Source organism: Polistes fuscatus, unplaced genomic scaffold (genome assembly GCF_010416935.1).
Source record: "Polistes fuscatus isolate 324 unplaced genomic scaffold, CU_Pfus_HIC Scaffold6, whole genome shotgun sequence".
Classification (NCBI taxonomy): Eukaryota; Metazoa; Arthropoda; class Insecta; order Hymenoptera; family Vespidae; genus Polistes; species Polistes fuscatus.
The window spans coordinates 7,518,933-7,540,866 of record NW_025113140.1 but is presented as its reverse complement, the minus strand read 5'-3'; the positions used below and the strand labels follow the sequence as shown (position 1 = coordinate 7,540,866).

General features: G+C 33.6%; 4 protein-coding genes across 14 annotated transcripts; 2 read left to right on the top strand and 2 right to left on the bottom strand.

Annotated features, from left to right (window-relative positions):
- The first annotated feature begins 386 nt into the window (after nucleotides 1-386).
- Nucleotides 387-10,444, top strand: LOC122522883 (transcriptional repressor p66-beta). Of its 10 annotated transcripts, none has more exons than XM_043644239.1 (9): nucleotides 387-1,102; nucleotides 3,970-4,038; nucleotides 4,215-4,510; nucleotides 4,604-4,829; nucleotides 4,912-5,191; nucleotides 5,444-5,509; nucleotides 5,800-6,233; nucleotides 6,857-7,161; nucleotides 7,257-10,444. In XM_043644239.1, exons 2-9 carry the CDS (start codon nucleotides 3,989-3,991, stop codon nucleotides 7,511-7,513), a joined length of 1,914 nt encoding a protein of 637 aa, XP_043500174.1. In that variant the 5' UTR covers nucleotides 387-1,102; nucleotides 3,970-3,988; the 3' UTR covers nucleotides 7,514-10,444. The 10 variants fall into 10 exon arrangements, with proteins under 10 accessions (XP_043500174.1, XP_043500170.1, XP_043500169.1 ...); XM_043644235.1 differs by having other exon boundaries at nucleotides 4,212-4,510; XM_043644234.1 differs by lacking the exon at nucleotides 387-1,102 and adding an exon at nucleotides 2,549-3,004.
- Nucleotides 10,445-11,711: 1,267 nt separating this feature from the next.
- On the bottom strand, nucleotides 11,712-15,374 carry LOC122522885. Of its 2 annotated transcripts, none has more exons than XM_043644243.1 (3): nucleotides 14,942-15,365; nucleotides 14,236-14,353; nucleotides 11,712-12,336 (listed from the first exon to the last, which is right to left on the bottom strand). In XM_043644243.1, the coding sequence occupies exons 1-3, from the start codon at nucleotides 15,104-15,106 to the stop codon at nucleotides 12,146-12,148; spliced, it is 474 nt and encodes a 157-aa protein (XP_043500178.1). In that variant the 5' UTR covers nucleotides 15,107-15,365; the 3' UTR covers nucleotides 11,712-12,145. The 2 variants fall into 2 exon arrangements, with proteins under 2 accessions (XP_043500178.1, XP_043500180.1); XM_043644245.1 differs by lacking the exon at nucleotides 11,712-12,336 and adding an exon at nucleotides 12,597-13,358 and having other exon boundaries at nucleotides 14,942-15,374.
- Nucleotides 15,375-16,168: 794 nt separating this feature from the next.
- On the top strand, nucleotides 16,169-17,433 carry LOC122523512. Its single transcript, XM_043645299.1, has 3 exons — nucleotides 16,169-16,580; nucleotides 16,650-16,765; nucleotides 16,842-17,433. Exons 1-3 carry the CDS (start codon nucleotides 16,383-16,385, stop codon nucleotides 17,005-17,007), a joined length of 480 nt encoding a protein of 159 aa, XP_043501234.1. The 5' UTR covers nucleotides 16,169-16,382; the 3' UTR covers nucleotides 17,008-17,433.
- Nucleotides 17,434-17,490: 57 nt separating this feature from the next.
- LOC122523511 lies at nucleotides 17,491-20,982 on the bottom strand. Its single transcript, XM_043645298.1, has 6 exons — nucleotides 20,602-20,982; nucleotides 19,954-20,078; nucleotides 18,707-19,112; nucleotides 18,305-18,628; nucleotides 17,815-18,231; nucleotides 17,491-17,735 (listed from the first exon to the last, which is right to left on the bottom strand). Exons 3-6 carry the CDS (start codon nucleotides 19,016-19,018, stop codon nucleotides 17,517-17,519), a joined length of 1,272 nt encoding a protein of 423 aa, XP_043501233.1. The 5' UTR covers nucleotides 19,019-19,112; nucleotides 19,954-20,078; nucleotides 20,602-20,982; the 3' UTR covers nucleotides 17,491-17,516.
- Nucleotides 20,983-21,934: the final 952 nt, after the last annotated feature.

Below are 21,934 nucleotides of genomic sequence, written 5' to 3'. Positions count from 1 at the left end.
GGAAGACATCGTGGCGGACAAGGACGCCATATTGAATCACTCTGGTTAATTTTTGTGCAGGGGAAGCATACATAAGCGAGCGAGGAAAAAAAGGGAAAATTTATAGAGAGTAAGAGAGAACAAGTAAAAGAGAGAAAAGTAGACGAAGGAAATAGTTGTTCGCGTAATTTAATACAAAGGACGAAAAATCGTTTGGTGGGTACACAACCTCGTGCTTACACAATTCCGTGCTGTGATTAAAAAAAGACGATTGTATTTTCGTGTCTCCTCGCTTGCTCTTTTACTATTCCCCTCTCTCTCTCTCTTTCTCTATCCATCTATCTCTCTCTATCCTTTTTCATTCGTCGGAAGAAGCGCGCGTAAGAGAGCGCGTAAACCGGCCACGGCGGCGTGGCGCTGCTTTGGCTGTCGTAGTCCGTTCATCCGTCCGTTTGTCCATCTGTTCGTTCGTCGTACAATTCGTCCATCAGCCTGTCCGTCCGTCGGTCTGTCGGTCTGTCCTCTCTCTTGCTTTTAGCAGTTAGGCGCGCCGCGCGGCGCGACGCGACGAACGACCCAGCGATGCGCGAGCATGCACGGAAGAAATTCACGCGCGGAAATTCTACGATCCCGACGACGATCGCTGGACGATTAATAGTGTCTCGTGTATTACATTTTTATCCAGTTTAATTAAAAAATTAAGTTGGACCGATGTACCAGTTAACGCGCGTGCACATCTGTGTTTCTACTTAGTGGGCCGACTTGTACAACAGAGAGAACGTATACGACGTGCATGTTGTGTGCCCGTGCAACGTGTAACCTACTCTATATGAACATAATTGTGGATTATTCTATCGTCGTCGTAGTGTCATAAAAACAAACGATTGTAATGTGATATTGATGGTGTGGCATCGTTTAATGCGAGAAGAAGATGAAGAAAAATTAGAAGCATTGTGACTAAAAACGTCCAACCGATTTAGCCGGCTCTTTCTTTTACATACGTTTACCTGTTCCCTTGCGTCTTTTCTGTAATCGATTTACATACATACTTGCTTCGTTTATTTCTCTGTGTATGTATACGTATGTAAGGATTACCGAGATACTCAGCTGAACGAATTTTCAGGTACGTCATATTGCTATTATTATTAATTATTCTCCTACTGTATTAGAATTAATTATCGTTCTGCATTATTTCGGAATCAATTGACTCGAGCGAACTAATTTTCAGATATATTTTATAGTATTTTATAACATATATATTATTGGTATTATTCTTACTATATTGTTTTAACACTACTACTACTACTATTACTACCAGGAACACTGAAATAAAGTGGTCCTGTCAAATGCTCGTTATGTATATATATATGTATATACGAAACGGTCGAGATGGCGAGCAGCGTTACTTTTGAAAATGGAGTAGATTCAACGATTGTTTTAAGTTAACCAAACGCGCAAGGCCGATCTCGTGGTCAAGAGCCACGCGTTACGATGCTCCACTCTCTCTCTCTCTCTCTCTCTTTCTCACTCCCTCCCCTCCCTCTCCCTTTCCCTCATTCTCATCTTACCCTCTCTCTTATTTATATAAGATTTATCTTTTCTTTCTCGTTGAGGATGATCGAAAAATGCGATCGAACTTCTTTAATGCGGTCTAGGATCGTCCTTGAATGGTCGGACTCTTTGGAGTTTCTTTCCCCTTCCCTCGGTATTCTCTCACGCAACAGCGGTCGACGTACGATCGTAAAATGTCCGATACTTCGCATCGATATCATTGGACAGGCTCGCCGATTTTCTTCTGTGCATATTTTCTTATGATGATCTTCGGTATCCCCCTTTTTTTAACCCAAATTTCCATATCTTACAAACTTTCGCTTTTCAAAATCAATACTAATTGAAATATCAATTTTCTTTCTCTAGATAAGATGAGAAAATAATTAAGACCGATTAACGAGACATTTAGTCGTTAGTCAAAGTTTTGACTCATTTCAAATCGAATTTCTTCGATAACATTAAATTATCATTCAAAGTGATGAGTTAGCTTCGTTTCAGAAATTGAGGAAAAAATATTTGCAATTAGTCCATCCATCCATTAAGCATGGTTAAATATGGAGAGGGGAGAGAGAGTGAGGGGGGGGAAGAGAGAGATGAGTCGTCTGTCTCAGCGAATTGAGAAGCGTATTACGATTTTGGACAAGAGTCACGTGATGCCTAAGCGAGGGAAGCGGGAAATCCAAAAGAAAAGAGGGACTCGCTTTTTTTTCGTGTCGTTGACACAAAAGCTGTCTAAACAATGCAAATTACGATGACAATGGCAATAGTAAAGATGACAAGAACGTCAAATGTTAATGACAATAGTTTAATCGTCGGGCCATTCCTCGACTTGCGAGTATGACACTCGTTTCTATGCGCGCACCTCGCGCTCGAAAGAAAGGAGGAAGCAGCGAAATAGATGTCGCGAACAGAGGTCGCGACGAAAAGCGAGGTGAAATCGTGAGAGTAGTATGGTAGAGGGGCGGGTTGGTAGGGGGGTAGGGGGGAGAGAGAGAGAGAGAGAAAGATGCGTGAACGGATAGCAAATTCGTTGGAAAACCGTTGCACCTCTCTTCTCTACGCGCTCGTCCACGTCCCGTTGCTGCTCTTGCAAGCTAGCAGTGGGAAGGCCCAGGCGAAAAATCGATTTCCCGTAGGGCAGAAGGGCATTCGAGAATTGGTAGGGAAGGAGGGCAGGCAAGGGCGAGCAGGGAGGGAATGGTACTGAGACGAAATTCGGGAAAATCTGCAGAGAAGAGAGTGGGAGTCAGAGTTGGAGAAGTAGTAGTAGTGTATTACGATGAGTATGAGGTGGCAGAGGAGAAGGGTTGAGAGTGGAAGGTGTTGTGGCGAGGGGTAGAGAGTGGATGGGAGTGAAAACAGAGGGGGTTGGTGGAGAGGGACAAACAGACAGAGGACAAATATATTGCTTTCCAGTGCGATTCCGGTGCCACCACCACTGTAGGATGTCGGCGGCGAGCACGCGCGTGTGTAGGTGAGTAGCCGAGTCTCGTTTGTGGCAAGGGGGTAGACAGTGTGTGTTTAGACGGGGTGGGAGGAGAAATAATTAATGTGCGAGCGTACCTCTTTCCCCTCTGGGTACTATGATGAGAAGGAGGAGGAGGAGGAGAAGGTGGAGGTGGTGGTGGTGGTGTTGGTGGTGGTGGTGGCAACCCCTCTTCCCTTCCATGATCTTATACAGCTACGCTTAGAGCTGCCATTGTGCAGAGACGCCACTTTCGAAGCATCGAATTTGATTCTTCTCGATCGCCATTCGTAAGGTATATACGCGCGAGGAAAGAACGAATCTAAACTCTACGAGATAAAGAGAGAAAGCTGCGTGAATGTGCGCGCGCGCGTTTGCTACTTTTTGTCGAACAGAACCCAGGACGATACGTCGTCCTTCATCGATATCTTCTTTGAAAGAATCGCGTCGTACGACATGTTAATTGTCGCTTAGTTCTTCGATAACGAGAAAACTACGAAAGTTAGGTTAGAATTCTACTTTTTAGGAATACACATCTCTCTTTCCTTCTCTTATGTGCTAACTTAGCGGTTTGCTTTGCTTTCTACATTTCATTTTAGTCATACTACTCTTCTTCTTCGTTTTTATCATAATATTTTCGTCTATTATAAGATCGTATGAACCCTCTGTGTTATCTCTTCACGTACGATGTTCGTATATTTGGAGATTGCTATTTCTAAATAACGAAAAAATTCGTTCTTTTACCGTACACATATGATTATTGCAGTGTTGCTGGGTAATTATATTCATTTTTCTTATAATTGCTCGAATAACCATGAACATCAATAGTATATTGGAACATTACGTATATCACTTAATTTACGTAATTACTCACTAATTGTTTCTTACCATTCCATGAAAATATTAGTTTTGGCTCTATAATATTGTTAATTTGCGCACGCGCGGCTATTTATTAATAAATATGCTTTTTGTAGATTCACTGTGCTTAAGGGAATGGAAACCATGGAGTTAGATGGTGATGCAGTAGTAGATCTGAGTGTAAGGTAAACAAACACTTCCATTTAAACTTATATATTTATTGTAAACTAAGAAACATTAGTAATTGATGATAAGATTTCTTTGTTGATGTTTTTGTTTTAGAAGCATAATAAGAATAGAATAAAGCGGTAAAGATAAACATATTAGATTTTTGATAAAACTATTATTTTTATTTTAGTAGCAGTGGCAGGAGAAATTCCCCATCTGTAAATACAAATTCAGGTGATGTAGGTCTACCTTTGGATCTTGGAATTCATTTTGCTGCAAATCCTAATTCTAATCCTTTGGAAAGCAATGTGCCAGAGGCACGTAATATTCAAAATGCAGCAAGAGGCATATTGGGTCCAAAAACAGGAGATGATAGGAGGACTCGACGTAATCTTAGACCAAGAATTGAAAGAAGTTATGCGGAGAGTCCTGATGAACCTAGAATAAATGGATTTTTAAATGGAAATGGTTCATCGGATAGCGATGAAGGTTATATGTCACTTTATCTATCAAATAGGATTGCAATGCTATTGAATATTCTTTTAATAAATAAAATTACAAATAATATTTCTTCAAACACAGTTGAAATGCCACCATTACTTCCAATCAAAGAACTGTCTTCAGATGAATTGGCTGAACGTGAAAGGACATTAAGAAAGTTGAAGGAGGAGTTACGATCAGAGGAAATGAAATTGGTTCTGTTAAAAAAGCTGAGACAGTCTCAACAATTAAAAGAAAATATAGCAGCAGTTCCCAAAGTTCCCAGCAAGTTGCCACCACCAGTAACAGTACAACCAACGCCTCATGGGTAAAACTCTACTGCAATGTTTTCTTCCAAGAATATAGTTTTATATATTGCCATGTTAAATTGGAATAACAATGGATTACAGACATAGAACAGGGAAAGCACCACCACCTTTGCTTAGAGGACAACCAGCACCAAGTAGAAGTAGCAGTCTTCATGCACCACCACCTGGAATGCTGTTACCACCTACAACTGGACGAAGTTCTACTTCAAGTACTGGAATGCCTCCTAATATGGTAATACCTCAACCACCACATCCTCGAGGTAGACCACCTAGTGCAACGCCAAGTGTGCCAACTTATCATGCTCCGGCTGATAGGACTGAACGTTCTACAAAAGATCCTACCCCTACACCAGCACATCAAGTAAGTACAATGATTATGATAATTACTTTACAAGGAGTTTGTTTCTATTGACATTTTAATTTAAAACTAATGGCAATTCTTATATTTTATATAATGTGAATAATTTACCAAATTTTATAATGTAAAAACATTGAATAATTAGAAAAGTTGCCAATAGTTTGTATATATATAACATGCATCTTTAATTAGATATATATATAAATGATATTTTCATATCTTATAAATAACAATAAAATTATTGTAAATTCAAAGCTACTTGTTGGATCTCAAGAAAATAAAACAACAGCATCTTTAAATACGCCCGTAATTTCGGAACAGGTATATTCATTGTCTGACCTATACTCGCTGTATGATCAGATTGACTTTTTGCAACTCTTATACAATTTCTACCTGTCCTCCTTTCTGCTCTTATTCTGTATGTGTGTTCTTTTTTTCTGCTTATTGATCTTCATTTTCATTCTATAATGTTTTTAACAAAAGCTTTTATATATCAGCCTGAGAATTATAGCTACGTACAATTCTATGATATTGCATCATTACAATAAAATATGATTGCTATTGGATTTTTTTACTATGTTTAGAGCTAATAATGTGTTATGAATATATAGGATAGATCGAGAGAAGATAATCAAACACCGGCGCAACGGCAGGCTGCTGCTAAGTTGGCTTTAAGAAAACAACTAGAGAAAACTCTTTTGCAAATACCACCGCCGAAACCTCCACCACCGGAAATGCATTTTGTACCAAATCCATCGAACACAGAGTTTATTTATCTTGTTGGCTTGGAGCATGTGGTCGATTTTATTACGAAAGAACCTGCTATACCTCCTCCTCCTGAGCCATTTGAATGTACACAGTGTAAAACAGACTTTACGCCTGTTTGGAAGTGGGAAAAACCAGTAGGTAGTGGGAAAAAAGAAGGTCCACGTGGACAACATGCCACTTTCCAACGACCTCCAGCAGGTCGAGATCCTAGAGTCATCTGTGAACATTGCGTGACATCCAATGTTAAGAAAGCTCTCAAAGCAGAGCATACAAATCGGTGAGTATATTTCTTATGTTTATCAATACTTTTAACATGTTTTTAAAATTAACTCCTTGTACTACGATTCAACACATAGAGTCGATGAAATAGTAGATCCCACCTCGATTCATATAAACAGTTCAGTGAAACATTCAGATATGCCTCAAACTTTTTGTGGTAAGGTGTATCGCGTCTCAAATACATTATAGTGCAAGAGGTTAAATAATTATTAACATTTGGCCGACCGATTTGTGTTTGCGAATATTATGAAATGTACCACTGCATAAACTGCCATGCTTTTGAACGATACCTCTATTACTTATACTTTTTGAACAACCTTCAAAAAATAATTGTTATGTACTTTTAATTTCACTTTTTGTATACAAAATTTGAGAAATTGTTATCGCAAGATATAATTGATGACTTCAATAATTTTCAGACTTCTTTGGTTTCGAGTATTAAATATCAGTCCGTGTCACTTATGAAACATGCGTGATAGAAACCGTACAGTTCGCTGCGGCGCGTGTGGTCGGCTAAGTGTTAAGTTAGCTAATGAAGCCATGCATTTGCCGTTTATGTACTCAAAAAAAACTACATGGACTTATGGCTAATCTATATATGTTCTATAATGCTCTTTACAGATTAAAGACCGCTTTTGTGAAAGCTCTACAACAAGAGCAAGAAATTGAACAAAGGCTTGCTCAAGCAGCATGTCCAAGTCCAGATCCACCAGCTCCAAAACCAGTTCCAAAAGCAGCAACTCCTACAAGGAGAATAGCGACACCTCCTGCTCCTCCTCCCCAGGTGCCACCAGCACCTACGCTTACACCAACACCACCTACACCTAAAATGCAAGAACACCCGTTAGTTAAACTGGCTGAAAGTGGAAAATTCAGTCCTCATCATGCGGCTACTGCAGCTGCTTTACAACAGCAATTGTTAAGAGGTAAGTAAATTTAACTGCAAACATTTATAAAAATATCATTTAAATATGTATCTATTTGTAATTAATTTTTCTTACATTTTTCTCTATTTCTTTAGAACTAGCGAAGAATCCTGTGACAAGCTTACCACATCAGCCTCTTCCTGCCCACATGATGCCCCCGTTTACTTCTATTTTATATCCATATCAGTTAGCAATGGCACAGGCAACTGGAGGTAAAGGTCTCGCAGAATTGCAACGGCAAGCAGCAGATCTTCAACGTCAGTACCTGCTTGATATGATTCCATCGCAAGCATCGCAAGCACAAGGCAACCAAGCTCCACCAAGAGCTCATCCGCATAATTGGAAAACGTAACCGGACGCATTTAAGGAAAGAACAATAAATCCAAGTAAATAATTATAATAAAACGGAGTAACGAAGTAATTCAAGAACAAGAAAAAGGTTCATGGTTATTGCGAGAGACACGATATATCTCAAATATCACGTCGTTGTGATTGGGAATATTGTGATATATCAATATGTTATTGGTATATCGCTCATTAAATGATAAGGAAGTATAAGGTATAATCCAAGAAATATGTAAAATGATTACGTGATTCTTCAAGTAACGGATTAACGTTTTATTTCTTATTATCGAACGATTTTATTAGTTCGACTTGTTTCAAAATTAATAAGTGTGGACAATGAAATCTTAAAAATTAATCGAAGAGCAGCAGTATGTTTTAATGTTAAAACTACAAGCAGTGTCTCTTTTTGATATTACTCTGCATCGATATTAGATATTTTACCGAAAAAAACAGATAAAGACGTTATTAATATGTAATGTTAAACACATATGTAATGTCTGAATAAAATGAAAATAAGAAAACAAATGGAATACTTGTTAAGGCACTAAGAGACGGTAATAAATAGAATATAAAAATATCGATGCATCGATTATTAAAAATGAATAATCTGAGTTACAAAAGTAAAAAATCATTGCGTTACAGTAAATTAAAATTGAAGTTAAGAATCCTTTTAGGCTCTTATAATGAAGCCTATCTTTGCCGCTGGATTGAATAAATCATTAACCAGCGGCGGTACCTGTACTATGTGTATATCTCTTTATTTTCTTCAATCGTGAGTATTTTTAAGGCGAATACATTGCATGTGTGAGAGACAGATATAGAAAGAAAGAGAGAGAGTGTATGAATTATAATTATAAATAATAATCTTCCCATGGAAATGTGTGAAAGAATAATTAAGCGAACATGTGAGCGATAAGAAAAATTTTTTGTTGCCAATATATGGCAGAGTATGTGCATCGACATGTTTTTAATAGAATGACAGAAATGTCATTCGCGCACAAATCTAATAAGAATTTTCCATGTATGGCAAATCGGCTAAAAAGTTTTTCTTCATCAAGAGGTACATCAAGACGATACACATTATGACTCGATAAAATTTTTCTATACATATACTATGATCAACGAATTTGAAAGAAAGAAACGTACGGACAAGAGTCAAATTTTCACATCACGATTGTTTTGATGTGCCACAATTCATATAAAGATATTAAAGTCATCAACAAGACGTGTGCATAATCGCAATTTTTCGAAGTGTTAAGGTGCGAGATAAAAAGAAAAAAAGGGTCTGGATTTTTAGTCCTCTATAAGAAAAAAAAAAAAAAGAAAAAAGAAAAAAAACAAGTTTGCACATATAACAGTTAAACTCTCTGGCACTCATCCCGAGCAATACTATTAATTATTATCACCTTCGCTAATAGCCTAATTTCTATGACTCTGGCTAACAAATCTCGGTCATACATTTCTGAATCAATAAATAAATAGTACTATACTGTAGTCTTGATATTTCTCGGTATTATGATACATACAAGTTAATAAACTAAAATAGCATAATCATCTCTCTTTGTATTACGTGATAGGTTTTGAGCTCGTACTGATATACATGTACACCATAATAAGTCTACGATCGCATAATAGATCAAGATCTGTGTTTTTTGTGTAAGAGAATTGAAAGAATATGTCGTCAACCTGCACTGTCGCCAGTGATACTATACTGCTGCCACCTTTTTACCATCAAACATGATTATTTCAAATTAGTGTCACGCAAAGAGAGGAGAATAGGAGAACACGATTTTTAATTTACCTATACATACATTCAAAAATGTACTTGTAATTCTATGCATTTATTATAAATTAATATTAATTATTTTGTTAATTAATTACTTCGTTTCTCTTTTTTTTTATTAATTTATTCAAAGAGGCTATAAAGTTTTATTCCACAACAACAACGGACGATCAACTAACCGTTCCGTTTTCGCGTTCTCCTGTTCCTTGTGAGAGCGTTGTTATTTAATGATAAAGATGTTTTTATTGAAATGTGTGATCCTTAAAAAATGGAGTAATTTTTATGTGATCGAAACAAATTTATAATGATATTAAGTACGTAACGTACTACGATTGTTGAATCAGAATTGAGGGTCTTATCCGATATTGATCATTTCACTTTATTGTTTTTTTTTTTGAAGTTATACTTCTTTTTTTTGACTAGTTTTTTTTCCTTTTTGTCTAGTCTGAATTTTCAGCTGGTGTTGTTAGAAAGTAATGCACTTAGAACGCCCAGAGAGATCTTTGCATTCGACAAATGTGATGATCGTAACAGCAAATACAAAATATAAGAAAAAAAAACAACTAAAAATACGATAACGAGATAGTGTGCAACGTTAACACATGCCAATTGCACTGGGTTGTGCAGCATTCGATGGCGGCCAAAACGAACGAACGGTATCGCAGGATTAGAATGTTAAGGTATTCTTCAAAAAAGCGCTATACAATCGAAAGCTTCATGGGAGAAAGGGGAGGAATAAGAGGAGGGGGATGCAGACTTATAAATAAAACTAAGCAAAAAATATAAAAGAAATCAGGTTGTGTAAAAGCTCTCGGAAGCCAAACTACTACTACTACTACTACTATTACTACTACTACTACTATTACTACTACTACTACTACTACTACTACTACTACAATTACTACTACTATTACTCGGCCCATTATCGAGATTGCGTTTCGATATGATGAACGTACGAAATCTTTTGAAAAAAATTGACACGTCGTAGAAAAACTAAAGCAATTGTCCAGTCCAAATTTGTATTTCGGCCTTAAAGAAAATGTAGGCGTATAAAACGCAGATGAAGGACTCTGCCCCCATAAACTTATATAATTAGTTATTACGGATTACTGAATAGTCTGAAAATAACACGAATAAAGCTTGTCAATGATTGTACCTAAGAGTAATTAATATTCATTTATACTATATGTATGCATATATTTACATAACACACGCACAAATAAATACATATACACGTTGATTAGTATCTATAAAAAAATTGCTGGTAATAATGAATTTTAATGGACTTAGAACGTTAAATTCTTTCGTGTTTGATTATCAAAAAAAGAAAAAGAAAGGGAAAATTGAGTGAAGACATAAAACACCAAACCAAACTCAATTGAACAATTCAAACAATTTGTACATTGCTGTGATCCCTAATCTGTTCATTTGGCTAAAGCTGCAGATTCATGTGGAACACCTGAGGTCCAGCTTCTTCTTCTCTGTTTGAGTCTTATTATCAGGACATTCAATGTCCTTGGCAAAGATAAAATACTAAACTCGGCATTTAAAACAAGGATAAGTAATATTTAAATCAAGGTTGCTTGGTGTATAATCGATATATTAATGTATAAGAATAAACATAAATATTCGGTCTTTCACCGACGTATTTGAAATGATCTCACCGGCGCCAAACAAAATAATTTCGATTAGACATGCGGAAGGCATAGTTTAATAGCCAACACGGATACTTTTTTAATGCTTATCAAAAATATCAAATATTTACAATATTTCAGTACTGTAAATATTCAAACTTCATTTGTTTAAAACTTTTATCGGTAAGAATTGACGATGTTACAATATCTTTTGTTTGTATGCTGGCATGTCAAAGAAATTCATAGAATTTATTTGGTTTTTTTTTAACTATTATCATATTATTTATTTACTTTTATTCAAAGAAATTTATTTTCTGATGAATAAGAATGATAAGATCAGTTGATAAATGTTATTTTCAAAATATACATATGTCTCTATTTTTAGTCATTTTGAAAACATAGCCTTACTTGAATACATTTGTGGGATAAGCCTATAATTTTAGTACTAACATAAGATCTAGTAAGTTCTGGTAATAAAGGTAACGCTGATGTACAGTTCAAGCATGTTTTCTTAAGTTGAGTCGCGGAGAAAGTCGGGATGACGACATTACACTCTCGATACCGTAGGACGACTATATCATTTCATTAACTTGTCCCATGCCGTAGGTTATTCCCCCCAAGAACATCGATCCTTGCGAGGTATCGATACTGCTTTGAGAACTTACCACGAGCTGTCGCTCGCAACTAGATGCTAGGGACTTTCCGTTGATTCCTACACCTTCTATTACGATAAATCGATTTCTTACCTAAAAAAAAATTTTCTCGAAAAAAAAAGTAGACAGGACCTGTTTATCCAGGTTAACGAAAGTATTATATTTCCTTTTACACGTTCACACACGGACACAACTCAAAACGTTAATTGACTGCGGTTAGATTATATTGTCTGAATTATTTGATATTATTTATTTTATTTCATCCTTTATATATCATATATATGTTTAGAAATCTTATGTAAATAGGTTTAATTATGCAATAATGCCTCTGATCGAAGTATAATTCTATCTTTCTTTTTTTTTAAATTAAACGTTTAATATTCAATATAATTCGACTACATTGCAAGAAATAAATATTGAAATGTACTTATTTCCATTGCATATACAATGGCAATAACAAATTGGACGGTTTCACATTTTTAAAAATTATCTAACAAAGATACAGAGAAAAAAGTTAAATAACGGTAAGAAAGAAAGAAATATATACATATAATGTATATAATTATCTTTTATGTTAATTTCTTTTGGTTCATCTGATTCAAACACTTTTTAAAATGCTTTGAACAAAATGGATATAGAGTGGGGTGATCGCACGTTCTACAGGCAGCTGCAAGATGCGAGCAACATCTCAGACTCTCGCGACAACAAGATGCCCAAAAATCGGGACCTGCTGCGGCACAATTATGACAATAACAGTCTCCTGAAAAAAAATATATTTATACAAAAGAAATAAGATAACAAATATCTTAAATAAAAAGCACTATCATAAAACGATTTTTCTATTTTTAATGATCGTTTGAAAGCAAATGTTTGATGTGGATTCATCTTCGGAAACAATTTTACTAATTTCAAGCTAATGAAGTTTTGTATAACTGTATTTTTATTAACATAATTTATAAAACACCCAGTATTATAAATCTCTCCTACGATTTTTGAATTCGATTAAAATTATATCCGAACTATGAATCATAAACAGGCGTAACGCATAAGATACAAATTTGTGCGAAAAAGAAAAAAGCCAGAAAAAGGAGCACTAAAGAGGCAACGAAAAAAGTAAAGTTTGTCTCGCGTGTCACGTACACCGCACGTGAAATTTTTCACCGATTTGCGAAACTGGTTTTAAATCTACATAGATACGCAACTCGCGTTCGCATTTCTGTGTATATGTGTACATATATATATACACATATGTAAAATTAAATAATACAATGATTCGGTCGCCGAAGTATCATTTCTCATTTCATTGTTCTCTTTCGCAGAATCCTCCGCGGAATTTCTCTTTTTAATTTATTCGAAAAGAATAATTTATTTGAAACTAGTGGGTAGAACGAAAGAATGCTTGAGAATGATAGCTAGTTGCATTTATAACAAGATACTTTTAATATGGTTATCTATCGATGGGCGTTGTTCGAATGTTTTCAAGCTTTTTTATACACATACATTATTAGTTATATGTTTATGTGTATTATGCATATAGATATACTAACTGAAATCGGGTTAAGTAACAAGCGAAAAGTGTCATGCGTCCACTTTGTTTCCCGCGCAGCAACATAAAATAAATCAGACAAGCGAAAGTGACAATTTTTCAAACGTAGGAAAAACGAAACGAAAACCTGAAAGAGAAACTATTGTACTTAGCGTTATTTCTTTTTTCATTTAAAAGCTCCTGTTAATCCGAGAGAGAACGTTTCCGTTACATACTCGTTTCACACCTGTCATTGACTAAAAACAGGAATTTATAGGAGTGGCTATTGTCAAGGTTACCTTTTGCATTGTAACATAGTGTTATTTTTTTTGCTTTTCTTTTCTTTTCTTTGTCATTATAAAAGTGGAAGAAATCATCTTTGATCCCGTATAAATTATTTCGTCAAATTTTAGAACAAAATGAAATTTATTTAACTTATTTCCATTATTATAATTTTATTCAATTTTGGATGATACTAAAAATTTCCAATAAACCTCGTCACCTGAATTCGTGTGACGCTTATAATATTATCTATTCGCGGATGATCTTAATGAGAATTTGAAAAGAAAATAAATATCAATTTGATGAAAGTAATAAATTAGTTATGCAGAAATTATAATAATATCATTTCCATAACCAGAAATAGTTTTTTATTCCAAATTTTTTCTGAATATGAAATTTAATACATAATAAATGTATACATATGTAATAAAAGACCGAAGGCGTGGCCTTACGGTGTTTTCTTTGTTTATTCGGATGGCATTTTAAGTAATTAGATTGTTATTCGTGTAAGATATTATTAATATGATAATAAGATATTATTCATTATAATTACATAAGAAAGAAAATATACAAAAAGTAATAGAGTTTACAGTCTCAGATTCTTATCTCCAAACACACCGAACATTCTCTCAATTCTCGACTCTTCACTCTTTCACTTTGACGCTTCACTCTTTACTCTGATTCTTCACTCTTACTCTGATTCTGATACTCTTACTCTCACTCTGGCAATCTTACTTTGACTCTCTCTCTGTCTCTCACACACACATACATTTAACTAACGCTAGAACCTTCCATACTTCTCATACACTCACATTCCTACATTTATATTATATTAATGAATTAACTAATTACCTTCTGGACAATCAACGGATCTACGAGCTTCCGCTCTTCTACAATCTAGACCTTCTTCACCTTTCGGACAAGACGTTGAGGATTCCTCAATCGAATTTTCACCGAGCAACGTATTAATCTAAAAGAAATAATAAATACGATCATTTCCTCTTGATTAGAGACAAATTAATTTATCTATGTCGATCGTTTATGCATTCCACAGTAAGATCAACGTTTCTAGTTCTACATCTATTACAAAACAAATCAGGATTGACATATTCCTACATATGGTATGTACGCTCGACCACACACTGTCGTTTTTCCTATTATAGAATCCACGAATTTTTTTCACGAATGCAAGTAAAAAAGAGAGAATCGAATAGAATGCGTTAATAGTCAATTAAACGAAGAAAAAATTTGTCTCCATCTCTAAAAATATAAAAAGAATAAACAAATGCAATGATATGCGCTATTTAAATTCTACAATTTCGTAAATGTTCCTAAAACAATTTCAAATCAGTTAATTGAACAGATTTGGATTGTTATCGCTACGAATTTGTTCGATCGGCAAAAGCGCGGGAAATATACGAAACCGTTTGAAATGCATGATTTATCGATAAGAAACGCATCGGACGTCGTGAAATCAAGTATTTTGCTTACTTTCTCATACGTAGTATATGAATACTTATGTATGTCTCAATAAACATACAATGTCTGTTTCACTCACCCGTTTAAACGCTCCCGGTTTGGAAAACATCCTCACCAATTTCGCGAGCGCATCTTCGTTTCGCGTTTCTTCAGTAACATCGGTTACATTTTCCTCTGCATAACATTGTAAACAATTGATTAGCATAACAATAAATAAGAACAATAACGTGCCCCGCAAGGACATATTGCAAAGGATTAAATTCAGCTTCAGGTACGACGCAAATTTAAATCACGACTGAACAGGTGATTGAGAGAAGTGTCCTCTACTGCTTTAGATCTCTTTCTCTCTCCCTCTCTCTCTCTTTCTCTCTCTCGATACTTCACTTTCTAGTGGGGATACGTATTTATATGTTAGATATACATATATATTATGCGGATGGAAGACGCTCATTCGTGTTCATATCGTTTCGAATGTTGATCTAATTAGATTTATTAATTTTAAAATAATCAATACGAATATTTTCATATCGTTGAAATTTTCTAACTTCGGTAAGTGCTACATATTTTTTTACATATGTTAAAATTAGATTAATTAGTATATTCAGTGTCAAACATAAACGTTTTGATCGCTCCTGTTGTACAAGACTTCGATCGAAAAAAACGCGCGAAATATTACCTTTTTCAAATTTGCGGAAAGGAAGAAAAGGAATTTACTTTTTGTAGGAAATTAATTAACAAATTTGAAAGTCGTTCATATACGAAGGAGATAATTTCCACTTTTAGAAGTTTTTTTTTAATTTTAGCATCAGAGTACTAGATTGGTGTTTAACTTTTTATATTTAAAATAAGTTTCTTTAATAATTTGCTTTTTAAACAATAAAATGACCAAAATTGTGTAGTAGTTAAATAATAAATGATATAACATTGCATATGCCATGTATTTGCACAGTTAAAGAAAATAAAACATGAAAAGTTAGGTCTAGCAAAATAATCGACACATCTATAACGATCGATGGCATCACGTTATCTAATAATACACGCGATTTCCCAAAAACAATCATTTAATCTGACTTTTAATCTTTCAGCAAATAACTAATATTGAAACGTCTTTTATCTACCATTTACCGTGGCTTGGTTAATATTATATAAAAAAAAATTAAAAATATATTGAATTATTTGAAATTAAATATTATTATATATAAAAATTGGCGCGAACGTTTAATGGAGGTTTAGTGACCTTCGGAAGAAGAAGTATTGGAAATGAAAGAAAAAAATAAGAGCAAGTATTCCAAGAAATGAAACAATTAAGCTTATTAAGATCTCTTAGATCAACGTTGCTTACGTTGAATGTTTCTTTGTGCTGAATAAGCATGAAATGAAAAAGACACGAGTATTATAATACACTTCTGAGTTTACGTTCATAGAGACCGGTCAGCAACATGTCGGCGTTGGCCGAAGGTGGAACATCCACCAATCGTCTTTAAGGTGGTTAATAACAATCGCATAAATGACATCGGGCAATGACGCGTTTCAAAATTCAAAGAATGAAATTTTTTATATTTTTGTCAATCTTCTTATTCGGCCAAATCGTGGTGTGCAGTGGAAGCTTTCGAGAACGAAGTACCGGCGATGATAAACCGCCAACTAATATAACCTCAAAATTGCCTGTTGAAGTTTCGAATGGAACGATACAGACGACAACGTTAATGTCAAAAGAGGTTGGTTAGGCCTAACTCATTATAGACATGGCATGCATGTTATGCAATATAAATATTTTTCTTGTATAGAAGACAGAAGAAGGTCATCAAACGTCCTTGAATTCTGGAGCTCTCCTACGTGGCTTTTGTGTCTTTATAGGATTGAGCATTTTGGTTATGGCCTATATCGTGTTCCGTAATTTTAGGTACGCACTGCTATAAATTAGTATGACTTTCGTTTTAACGTTTCTAAATTAATTAAATCTAAAACTTTGTTTACAGGTTAAGTAAAACACGAGCACAGATGATTCGAAAGTACGGTATTCTTGCTCATAGGCAAGATGTTGAAATGCGACCATTACCATTAGAAGAAGAAGACGATGAAGATACTACTGTTTTTGATGCCAGCAATGTTTTAACTAATAATGCTCAACATCTAAACTTGTGAAACTGTTTCTGTCAGGAACATGTCATTTTCTGTGCTTTTATGTATGATATATTAACAATATGCCTCTTTAACAGTTTGTTAAATCGAACTAATCTTTTTAAAAATGGCATTTGTACAAAACAAGAGAAAAAAGATACTTTATACTTGTATCTTTATTTAATGGCATTATTATATTACTAACAAAAAAAAAGCCAATATATCCTGCCATATGAGGGTATGCAGCCAATATATTGGCTGTAATGATTCTGCTATGTAGCATTGAATATATCATTATTGACAAAATATTCTTTGTCTTTCTAATGCAAATATATATATAGTACTATCAAATTTGCGGCACCAAATGTATTAATAAAAAAATATCGGGTTGCCACATCTACTACTACACAAAGTAAACTATGTTGTTATAATTAAAACTAAACAAATACAGATTATCTCTATTTTATTTAATGCTAAACATTTAATAAAAATTATGAATAAAATGGATTAAATTTTACTTATATATTTAAATTTTATAAAAATCCTTTTTCTACAGCATGAACAATTACATCTGCTAAACGTATTCTTTTTTCCTTTGTATCTAAATTATCAAGTATCCATACATCACATATATTCACTTGTTCATCTCCTTTTATTAATGTATCCAGGTCAAATGCTTGTGAATTAGGTAACATTGTAAATGGTATAGCTTCTATTGCAAAAACAACTCCATAGAAAAATTGTTCTTTTACCTGAAATGAAATTATATATGATATATTTATTATAATTCGACAAAAATGTTATGTTTTCAATAAGTTAACGATAACATACCTCTTTCATAAACGTTTCCCATGAATACAATTTGTTTGCATCTGAGCCAAGTGAATTAATTACACTAGTTAATTTATCGTAATAAATTTTCAACATTTCATCAAATCGTTCTCTAAGAGTTTTGTTTGTACAAGAATAAATAAAGAATGATACATCAGGAATTGGACTGACGCAACGTGCTAATTGAAAATCAAGTAACAGCGCTTGCTTTCTATTTCCTTCAATGGTACGTACTAAAACATTTGGAGCCCAAGAGTCTCCTTGATTTACAACAGATGTTGGAGCATCTAAACGATCACATATTTTACAACACATTTCCACGAGTGAACCAATTTTGTAAGAAGTAAAACGCTTTAGCGCTTCGCTGTTTGGATATTCAGTAGCTAATGCATGCGTTGCTATTTCCACCAATCGTTTCTACAAAACAGATCAGAAACTATGTACCGATAAAATAATTAAATTTTGAATCAAACATAATAGTTTTACTTACATGAAATCTTTCATACCAACCCCAATATTTTGGGCTAAAATATGTCTCTCTTAAATGCGATACACACTCATCAAATTCTTCTTTATTTTGATCTTTGTGAGCAAACGAAATTGCATGAAAAGTAGCAAAAGCTTCTAAAATCACAGTACATTGTTCCATATCTACACAGTTTTGACGAGTTATAGGGCCATATCCTAAATTGCAAACATTTTCTAAAATTAAATAGTCATTTTCACCATCTACGAGTGATTTTAAGTGACGTGGAACACTTAAAATATGAGCTTGATTTTTGCTTTTGAGAAATTGTTCAAATTTCGGTATAACCTGAAAAATAGATTTCAAATCAAATTCATTAAACAGTTCAAAATAATACTTGTCAGTGGAAATATTCAATTCAATTACCTTAGTATAAAATGCGACCTCATTTTCGAAGAAATCTGTACTTCGATAAGTTTTTCTTCTACCTATATTTGTAGGTAGTGATTTTATCACAATATCAGTTTGTATAGGTTTACCATTAGCAGTACCATTTATCTTGACTTTATTTACAACCGTTAAATAGCTATCACCTTTAACACTTGCTTCATCAAAAGTCCAATCGATTATTTTAACATCTTTTACATTATGTTCTGCTACAAGTATACTTTCTAATACTTCTTTAGTAAGTTTAGCACTTATTGTACTTAGATCAACTTGATTACTCTTTTCACTCATTGTTGAATTTCTCTCAAAGTCAAGTAAAAATTATTAAATTATATTGTCTGATCCATAAAGGAGTTTATATACTTTTTTGGAAATTTATCTTTCTCTGAAACACATAATTGTTTAAAAAAAAGATTTATTATTATTAAGATTTATTATCTTTTTTATTTGAAAGGCTTATCAGTATCCTTATCAGTATCTTTATCAGTATATTTTGCTTATCTATATTTTTTTGAGTTGAATAATAATAAAATAAAGAAATCTAACAAGATAAGTATTACAAATTAAAGTTTAATTATTTAATTATCAAGTAAAAGAATCAGTTAAATAATATTAAATCTTATTTTATAAATTATTTTTCTTTTTCATTCATTATTATTTTTAACTCAAGATCACACAAAAATTCATTTACACTTATCTTTAATATTTCAACAGTTTAGTATGTCGCATAATATACTAGTTATTTAACATTGACTATCTAAAATAATAGTTCTCACTACATATAGTGGGTATATTAAATATAAAATACATACTATTGTGTGTGTGTGTATATATATATATTTTACGACGTGCGCGAGAATCTTTCAAGATATAACTATTGAGAAATTGAGAATTAGTGACATAAACTTTTTTTATTATAAGCCGGAAGTAAAACATATCGCTATATCTATGAGTATTTCAAACTAAATGCACGTGCGAATATGAAAATGTTGTTTTGTGTGTATAAAACAATGAGTTACATGTAATCATTTACATAATTATTAAAATGTGAAGGACTTATTTCTAAGGATAATATGATGCCGAAAAAAAAAAAATGTAAAAATAATATAAGTATACATATAAAAAAAGAAATTACTTACTCAAACTGGGGGGAAAATCAAATTTTAAAAAGATGTATGGTTATACGAAAGAAGTAATTTCTATACTGAATAGAAAGCATAACTCACGGCTTATTTAACGGGTTAGGTCTCCCATCTAGAGTGTCTAGATGTGGTGCTTTCTGATTGGTCTTGATATCGTCAATTACAGTTGCCATTTTTTTTTTTGTTTCCTGCAGATTCTCCTCTATTAACTTTATGAAACAAGAAGATTATATTGATTATCAAGTTTACTCGTAATATATAAAAGATTATAGATAATATTTATTTTTTATAAGAGAAAAAATTGTTAAAAAGGAATAAATAAAAATTGTACATAAAATATAATCTCATTAAATAATTCATAATTATAATAGTATATAATAGTAATATAGGAATATTGTTTTTTGCCGATTTAAAATAAATAGTTAAGAAAGCTGTCAGTTTGTAATTATTTATTACATAATAAAAGGAATTTTTATTTCTTGTCATGTAATTTCTTATCAAAAATGATAAGCATTCTTATCTTTGTTTCATCAGTTTATAAGAATTTACTAATATTTTCTTAAAAAAAAGATAATTTAATTCTTTTTTTTTCCTTTGTCTTTTATTCCTTTAAAATGATTTTTATTTTTTTTCACAATGTTACAACAGATTAATAAAATTGAAAAAAATTAACAATAATAAGAGTTAAAAAGCTTGGAAAAACAATATTTTGAGAGAATTTTATTATTGTACCTTGAAAGGAACATATTAAAACGTCCATTTTCATTTTCTTTTCTTTGTGAAATTTCAAGTTTAGCTCTGTAACATTTGAAAAGCTAGTTGACTGATGTCTCTTATCAATAAGTAATTAGACAATAATCAACAATGAGTCCATCATAAAAATCTCAAGTTGAAAAAATAATAAAAACTTGAAATCAAATTTTTTTTGATCGCTCAAAAAATAATTGTCTTAGAGAACTGAATCATTCAACTTCAATCATTCAATCATAGAGAACTGAGTATCATTCAACAACCCCGCTGGGAGCAGTTTCAGTAATCTTATTTGGTTATGCCTTTTATAAATATTTCTTTGAAAATGTAAACCAAAAAAAATTGTTTATCCTACCCCCATATAATAAATTACAAAAAATAAATACGTTTAAATTAGTCAATCATTATCGTAGATAAAATAGATGCGTTTCTATCTTCCAATTGTATTTGAATATACATATATACGTGTTATGTTCTGTCATATCGTGCATCGATACGAAACATTTTTCACGAGTAAATATCTAAAATTGTCTTTTCCAAAATTAGATGCCCACCAATGGGCTGGCTATCTTAACAATTGTCGGAGTTCCTCCAGAAGAATAAAAATACGATTGATAATTTATGACGTCGTTAGGAGGAACCAGTAGTTGTAAAACCAGTTCCTACGAAAGAGAAAAAGTGTCCTCGAGAGAAAAGATAGTCCTTCGGCATTCGTTGCGCCCTCTAGATTATTTTTTCAAGGTGTGCTTTCTGCGCTTGCGCGTAGCGTAAGGCAAGCGCACTGGTATGACGTATAGAAGTAATGGAAGCTGAGACGTAAGGGGGGAGCTTTACTCAGAGCAATCAGAAAAAGAGAGATAGAGATAGAGATAGATAGAGAGAGAGAGAGAGAGAGAGAGAGAGAGAAAGAAAGAAAAGGCGAATGAAAGAACGAAGAAGACGAAGAAGAAAAGAGAGGTGTAGTCACGCGTATAAGAGAGAGAAGAACTAAAGGCAAGAGTGTAAGAGAGTAAGAGAGAAGGAAAATAGAGGTAGCGCGAAAGGGTGTGTGCGCATAAAACCGAGAATAAGAGATTGGCAGCCATTTTTACCGACGTTGGTGCAACCTATGGCCCATGGTGCTGTTTCTTCTTAGACTCTTTGAAGCTGCTTGTCCGTCCTCGACGAGGCAACGGATTCGTACTGCCGTCGTCGTACAGGAAGGTAAAGAGGACGGGTGAGCAACAAAGTTAGTGAGAGAGAGAGAAAGACAGTCAGACAGAAAGAGAAAGAGAGAAAGAGAGAGAGATAATAGAGACGAACAGATAGAGAAAGA

Bases quoted from the DNA above. Each gene is read 5' to 3' on its own strand.
- LOC122522883 (XM_043644233.1), top strand. From the start codon at position 2,877: ATGGGAGTGAAAACAGAGGGGGTTGGTGGAGAGGGACAAACAGACAGA. The intron at 4,039-4,211 runs GTAAACAAACAC...TTTTTATTTTAG, and splicing joins GTAGTAGATCTGAGTGTAAG to TAGCAGTGGCAGGAGAAATT. The intron at 4,830-4,911 runs GTAAAACTCTAC...AATGGATTACAG, and splicing joins GTACAACCAACGCCTCATGG to ACATAGAACAGGGAAAGCAC.
- LOC122522885 (XM_043644243.1), bottom strand. From the start codon at position 15,106: ATGTCCTTGCGGGGCACGTTATTGTTCTTATTTATTGTTATGCTAATC. The intron at 14,354-14,941 runs GTGAGTGAAACA...TATTTCTTTTAG, and splicing joins AACCGGGAGCGTTTAAACGG to ATTAATACGTTGCTCGGTGA. The intron at 12,337-14,235 runs GTAATTAGTTAA...ATTTTTTTTCAG, and splicing joins ATCCGTTGATTGTCCAGAAG to GAGACTGTTATTGTCATAAT.
- LOC122523512 (XM_043645299.1), top strand. From the start codon at position 16,383: ATGACGCGTTTCAAAATTCAAAGAATGAAATTTTTTATATTTTTGTCA. The intron at 16,581-16,649 runs GTTGGTTAGGCC...TTTCTTGTATAG, and splicing joins CAACGTTAATGTCAAAAGAG to AAGACAGAAGAAGGTCATCA. The intron at 16,766-16,841 runs GTACGCACTGCT...CTTTGTTTACAG, and splicing joins ATCGTGTTCCGTAATTTTAG to GTTAAGTAAAACACGAGCAC.
- LOC122523511 (XM_043645298.1), bottom strand. From the start codon at position 19,018: ATGAGTGAAAAGAGTAATCAAGTTGATCTAAGTACAATAAGTGCTAAA. The intron at 18,629-18,706 runs GTAATTGAATTG...TCTATTTTTCAG, and splicing joins AGGTCGCATTTTATACTAAG to GTTATACCGAAATTTGAACA. The intron at 18,232-18,304 runs GTAAGTAAAACT...TCTGTTTTGTAG, and splicing joins GTTGGTATGAAAGATTTCAT to AAACGATTGGTGGAAATAGC.